This window comes from Mchenga conophoros, linkage group LG17, assembly GCF_057382185.1.
Source record: "Mchenga conophoros isolate Kocher_MC1m ecotype Shallow Benthic linkage group LG17, M_conophoros_male_GT1.1, whole genome shotgun sequence".
NCBI lineage: Eukaryota > Metazoa > Chordata > Actinopteri > Cichliformes > Cichlidae > Mchenga > Mchenga conophoros.
In genome coordinates, this window is record NC_140542.1 from 12,367,463 (window position 1) to 12,373,462 (window position 6,000).

General features: G+C 36.6%; 1 protein-coding gene across 2 annotated transcripts in view; it reads left to right on the forward strand.

Annotated features, from left to right (window-relative positions):
• The window catches only part of LOC146555129 (regulator of G protein signaling 8-like), a 28,056-nt gene extending 22,307 nt beyond the window's left edge, over positions 1-5,749 (forward strand). For both annotated transcript variants that reach the window (XM_085251837.1, XM_085251836.1), the window contains exons 4-5: positions 2,294-2,460; positions 3,049-5,749. In XM_085251837.1, coding sequence (XP_085107963.1) covers positions 2,294-2,460; positions 3,049-3,243 — 362 coding nt within the window. In that variant the 3' untranslated portion in view covers positions 3,244-5,749. The remainder of the gene's footprint in view (positions 1-2,293; positions 2,461-3,048) is intronic.
• The last annotated feature ends 251 nt before the right edge of the window (positions 5,750-6,000 follow it).

The window sequence follows — 6,000 nt, forward strand, 5'->3', positions numbered from 1 at the left end:
GAATTCTGTTCTTAGTACAATTATATGAAATTCATTCATCTTTACATACGGTACAATTTAGGGCTCTTCCAGGTGAAAGATACCAGGGTTTATGAGCAGTTACAAACCTGTCAGATTAAAAAACACATATTTCCCTCTGTTGTTTCCTCATCATTTCATCAGCAAAGACAATAAAGAACAAGACTTTAAAACACACCATAATTCTCATACATACACCAAAACTGAAGTGCTATCCAAATCAATGTATCCTTGTTGCACGGTGTTACTTGCACTTTTAAGATTGCTGTCAGTTAATAGACACTGAAATATTAACAAGTCAGTAATATGCGTGTAGTTATTAGCGTGTTTTGGACAAGATTTTTGCAAAAATTAATAAGCGTTGGAGTCCAAAGGGTGGGTGGCAACAGCTGCATCCCAGTTTTGTTCAGTGATGAACTCCATAACACTAGGCTAACAAATGGTAGTCTTGAAAAGTCATACTCACTTGAACAGCTTCATTAAAATTGAGGTTATGACATAACACATCAGTTTGACACACAACAAAATAATGTTTCCCAGGCAAAACTAGAGGATTTCCCTAGACACAGGGAGCGTGATGCACCTGTGCATCCTGTTTCCACTGACCAAGCATTAGAGCAGCACACTACAAAATGTAGATACAAACACACACATATTTGGATTACATAAGTGATGTTAAATCAATAGGAACAGAGTGCTGGATGTTCCTGTAATAAGGTATTAACCTTAATTTGCTTTAAAAAGAATACTGTGTGTTTCATCTGGATGCATTCAACCTGTGGGCACTGTTAGCTATATGTGACTTGTTAGAACAAAATAACAAGCAATACCTTTTTTTATGCATAACAGATTAGGAGAAAAAATACCGAGAGAAAAAAACGTTAATGTTTCTGTACCAGAAATGTCTAAAAGGGTTAGGACAGGAGAAATATGTAATTTATGGTCCACGACTTTCTTAAGGATTTAGCAAATTGATGGAGGTTTCGAAATGGGCTGTAAATGTCTGAAATGGTGGGATCTGGGGAGAGGTTTTAAAGCAAAAGGATGACAGTGACTGTTTTAAAGAAATCTGGCATGCACACAGAAGATAGAGACAGGCTGATAATGGACAGGAGGTGGAGGTGATAAGTAGAACCTCATTTGCAACGAATATCAATTGGGCATGAAGAAGTGCACATATGCAAACTATATCTGGCAGATCTGTCATGGAAATAGGATAAAACTCAGACAATGGGGTGGGCTGAGACACTTGGACAGATTGGAAGGTTCCTGGCTTGAACTGTGATCTGATACCATTGACCTTACCAGCAAAAAAAAAAAAAATAAAAATCACAGTCATGGTAGGAAAACCAGATTGAGCAGGGGTAAGAAGTCTGGTGATGGTGTCTAACAGGAACCTAGAATTGTGCCTATGTGCTTGTTAGTGCTTATATAGCCATAGAAGTGGATTGCTCGTGTATCTTTAACGTAAAACAGGTTTACTTTTGTTTCATTTATCTACAAACAACCTTCAAATAACACAAAAAATCTGCAAAACGACCTAAACGTAACAGTTCATGTGCAAAAACCTGACATCATCCTATACTTGTTTAGAGACAAATATGGCAAAATGTCCATTAAGTTGATATCCAACAGTGATTTTTACTGGAAATGTTTAGCTCCAGTTCTCGCACTCATTTGTGATGAACGAGGTCCCAAATGATACAGAAAACATATTCATATTCTTCTGTCAGTCATCCTCAAATAAATGAAGTGTGATACTTTTTGTCTCATTTGGTTTAATTGAGTTCTCCTTTTTTTTGGAAAAAAAAATGTAAGATTTTTTTTCTCATGCTTTTGTTGGTAAGTAGAACAAAAAATTGTAATGTGTTTACAAATTTTTAAGCACCACAGTAAGCGTATATGCTGTTCGAGGCCAATCAAAACAGTATTGTTGCATTGCACTGTGTTAAGAGGTAAACAGCAGAAAGGGCGGAAATGACATGTCAGCATGACAGAGGCACATAGAAAAACATGCCCCACTTCTCATAATGTCAACAGGGAGCACATTAATTACTCAGTTATCTTGGCTGCCAAAAATGTGTTCTCTTTGTTGGAATATTTTGTTCTGATTTATTTATGCTGTAACTATAATACAATTTCCTGCTTATGTTCATCATACACCAAAAGATAATAAAGGGTAAAATGAGCTGCTGTACAGAAACGTGAGTCTTATGTGTTTTTATATTTTACATTCTTTAACTTTTTGATTCTTTTTTTTTTTGTTTGTTCTCAGATGGGCTGGCAGCTTTCCGGACATTTCTTAAGTCAGAATTCAGTGATGAGAATATTGAGTTTTGGATGGCCTGTGAAGACTACAAAAAAATCAAGAGCTCAGCTAAGCTGGTGTCAAAAGCAAACAAGATATTTAAGGAGTTTGTTGAGGTTCAGGCACCAAGAGAGGTGAGTTAATGCAGTTTTCTACAGACTTGACTATTAATTTTAAACCCATGATTCACTACTTTAAACCCATGATAAACCCAGTCAAAAGAAATTAAAAGATTCTTATCATGGTAACAGGATAGTGATGTATGACAAGGAAGGATAGCAGCAAGACTGAAAGGGAAGATTTACAAGATGGTAGTGAGACCTGCTATGATGGTTTGGCAGTGTCACTGACAAAAAGACAGAAGCTGGCACTAAAGGTGGCAGCGCTGAGGATCCTAAGATGTCCACTGGGACTGACCAAGATGGGACTGACCACTCAGGTTGAGTGGTTTGTAGACAAAGTTTGTAGGCAAAGAGAGATAAGACCAAGATTGGTTGCACATATACTGGAGAGTATGGATAGTGCATATTTTGGGAAAAGGATGTTGCATATGGAGCTGCCAGGCAGGAGGAAAAGAAGAAGACGTCAGAGAAGGTTCATGCATGTAGTTAAGGGGGACATTTTATTATTCATTATGACAAATTAACAAACTGACTATTACATTAATGAAAGTAAATGACTCTTTTCTTCAAAATTATTCTTTCCTCTCTTTGTCCTGGCAGATTAACATTGACTACCGTACCAGGGAGAAGACTAAGCAGAGCCTGGCGGATCCCACCCCAACCAGCCTCAATGAAGTCCAAGGTAAAATCTACAGCCTCATGGAGAAAGACTCCTACCCACGGTTTCTCAGGTCCAAGATGTACCAGGATATAGTCAACAGGGCACAAGCGCGAGGACAACGAAGGTCTGTTTGACAAACAGTGGCAATAAAACTGGACCTTTACTGTAGATCATTTATCCTTTGAAATCTCTTAATACTGTGAATCTGCAAGGATGGGGGTGACCTGCTTGACTGTTTCCTTTATCAACACCAGCTCCATGCATGCAATCCCTCTAGATAAAACGTGTCTCTGTGGACTGCAATATACAATACAATGAGTGTGGATGATTATAAGCTAATGGTTTGCTGAGCAATCTGTCTGAAATATCAAAATAAAAGTACAGTATCATGCAATAATGATAGTTATCACAATATTTGCTATGTTTTGTTAGTTCTTTAGCTATGTAAGTTATTTATTTTTATATCAGTCATGCACTATGTGATTATAGGCTATAGACTCAAATAAAAGACTCAAATAGAGACTGGTAAGTGGTGGTTTGAATTGATATATGCATTTCTGTAATAAAGAAACTTTACAGTCAATAAAGAAATCAAATGAGTTGTTCAAATAGTCCTAAAAGCAAAAGAAAACCTTTATGGTAATCTCCATGTGCACCTCTGGATTGTTACTGCTTGATCACTACATGGAAGTACAGTTGTGACCAACTGTGAACCTGTGATTTCACAATGGTCCTTAGACTTGAGAGACCAGACACCAAACTTCATATCACAGCAAGTAGTTGGATTATGACCAAGAACATATCTGTGTACGTGTGTGTGTGTGTGTGTGTGTGTGTGTGTGTGACTGATTACTATGGTTGTGCACTGTGAATTTTCAAAATCCTAACAGTGAACATTCTGCAACCTGAATCTGAAGCTTTTTGGCCTTGCCAACTCTATTTTTTCTCACCAGCTGCCTACTTCCCAAATTTGACTTGTCCAGTCCAAGTAGTCATGATGTGACCACTTGGACTGATCTGCAAAAAGCAGATAAAACTAAAACTGAGTTATTATTATTATTTTTTTTTATAACTGAACTTTCTTTCTTTCTTTCTTTCTTTCTTTCTTTGATCGCACCTTTGTTTACCTCCGTGATTGCAGTTGGTCAGAAATTTGTAGGAATTTTCATAGCAAAATAAATGATTTGTCTAGTTGTGGCCCGTTCACATTCTTTTACATATATTACAACCAGTAACTGTTCCTAACCTGAATGGTTATTACACATAGAAACCAGGTGTTGGTTTAAGCAACACATTTCAAGTACTCATTGGTTGAAATAAATTTATATAATAATTTAATAAATAAAGTTTTCCTGGATAATAAACAGCACCGGTTATATATAAGTCACTAGGTGGCCTACATGTTGTATGTTCTTTTCCATCTTATGCATCTATTCCCAACCCTCTCTTTGTGGACTTTGCAGCCCTGCATCATCCTTCTTATTTGCTTTCATTATATTACTCTGCCAAGTAGAGGGTGCTATCACAATAAAACATGGGTCACAGCAAGCAGCACAAATGTTGTGCAGGGTGTCTTTTTCAATGGGAAGAGGGTCTCTCTGCTTTATTTTCTCTCTTTTCAAGAGTTCACTGGATTTATGAATATTTCTGATATATTTTATCACTGAGGAAACTATATTGTGGTAATTATCATTATTGCTTTATTGCTCAGCCCTGCCACTACTTGTCTTACCTCGTCTGTGAAATAGACACTGTTGTATGCAGGTAATTATACCTGCTGTGGTAGTTTGTGTGTTTACAATGAACAACTAAGTGAGTGACCACTTAATATCTGAAACTGTGCCAAAATAATCAATTGCACTTCGATGTTGTTATTGCATAATACTGTGTATCTTAAACTGCAGGTAATCTGTCAGCTCATTTCACTCAGCTCAACAGGCAGTTTAGCTTTCACTTCTGTTCTAAATGATAAAAATTGTTTAGGCAGTCAAAGATTCCCGAATGAGATTCCCTTCATCATTTCTGGTGATTTGGTCGGTTTAAAATATGTTACTGAACTGTAATGAGTTTTTTACGGATTATCGACTAGCAAAAAAGTTTGCAAGTAGAGTTAAAGAGTAATTTAAATCCATTCTATAATGGATTGATACCCAATTAACCAAAACAAGCAGCATAAACAGCAGACGTTCCAGCAAGGTTACAGTGAAATACAATGTCCTGCTGATACTCTTCCACTGAATTCCATCCAATCTTTGCTGAAAATAGTTTTCTGCATGATGCAATACTCAGATTTACTGTTTATATATTCTTAAACATGTACAGTATGTTAAACAAATACTGCATATAACTTTATTTATAATATGTCAGTGTGCTCCTTCAGCATTTGATGTGTTTCTGCATTAGATGTGCTCCTTAACCTACCAATCCTTTAAATGAATTAAATGCAAAACTTTCCTGAGCACTTAAAGAGTGGTAAATATTTTCTTTAGTGCATGTGTACCACATAGGCCAGCCTGTTTGAAATGCCAGAAAATGGATAAAGACTAAAAAAAGCATACTGCCATATATGGTATGTTACTGTGCTCCACATGAATGTAATCTCCCTCTTCTTCTTTTTGCATTAAAAAAAGTTAATCTGCATTTATTGTTGCACTGTGTGACTTCATTCTCATTATACCAAAACGGTATTAGAGTTATGAAAATGCACTCATCCACTGATCAGACACACAGACAGACGGGTTGACCTCGTTTCCCAGCCATTTTATAACAGCAATGAAAGCAGACCAAAACATTTCTAATTAATGAGACGCCACTTCTCCATCTGCATGATTCACACCTCTGTTAAAATTAAATGTTTGAAGAACAGATTCAAAATTGCAAAATTGTTGGTT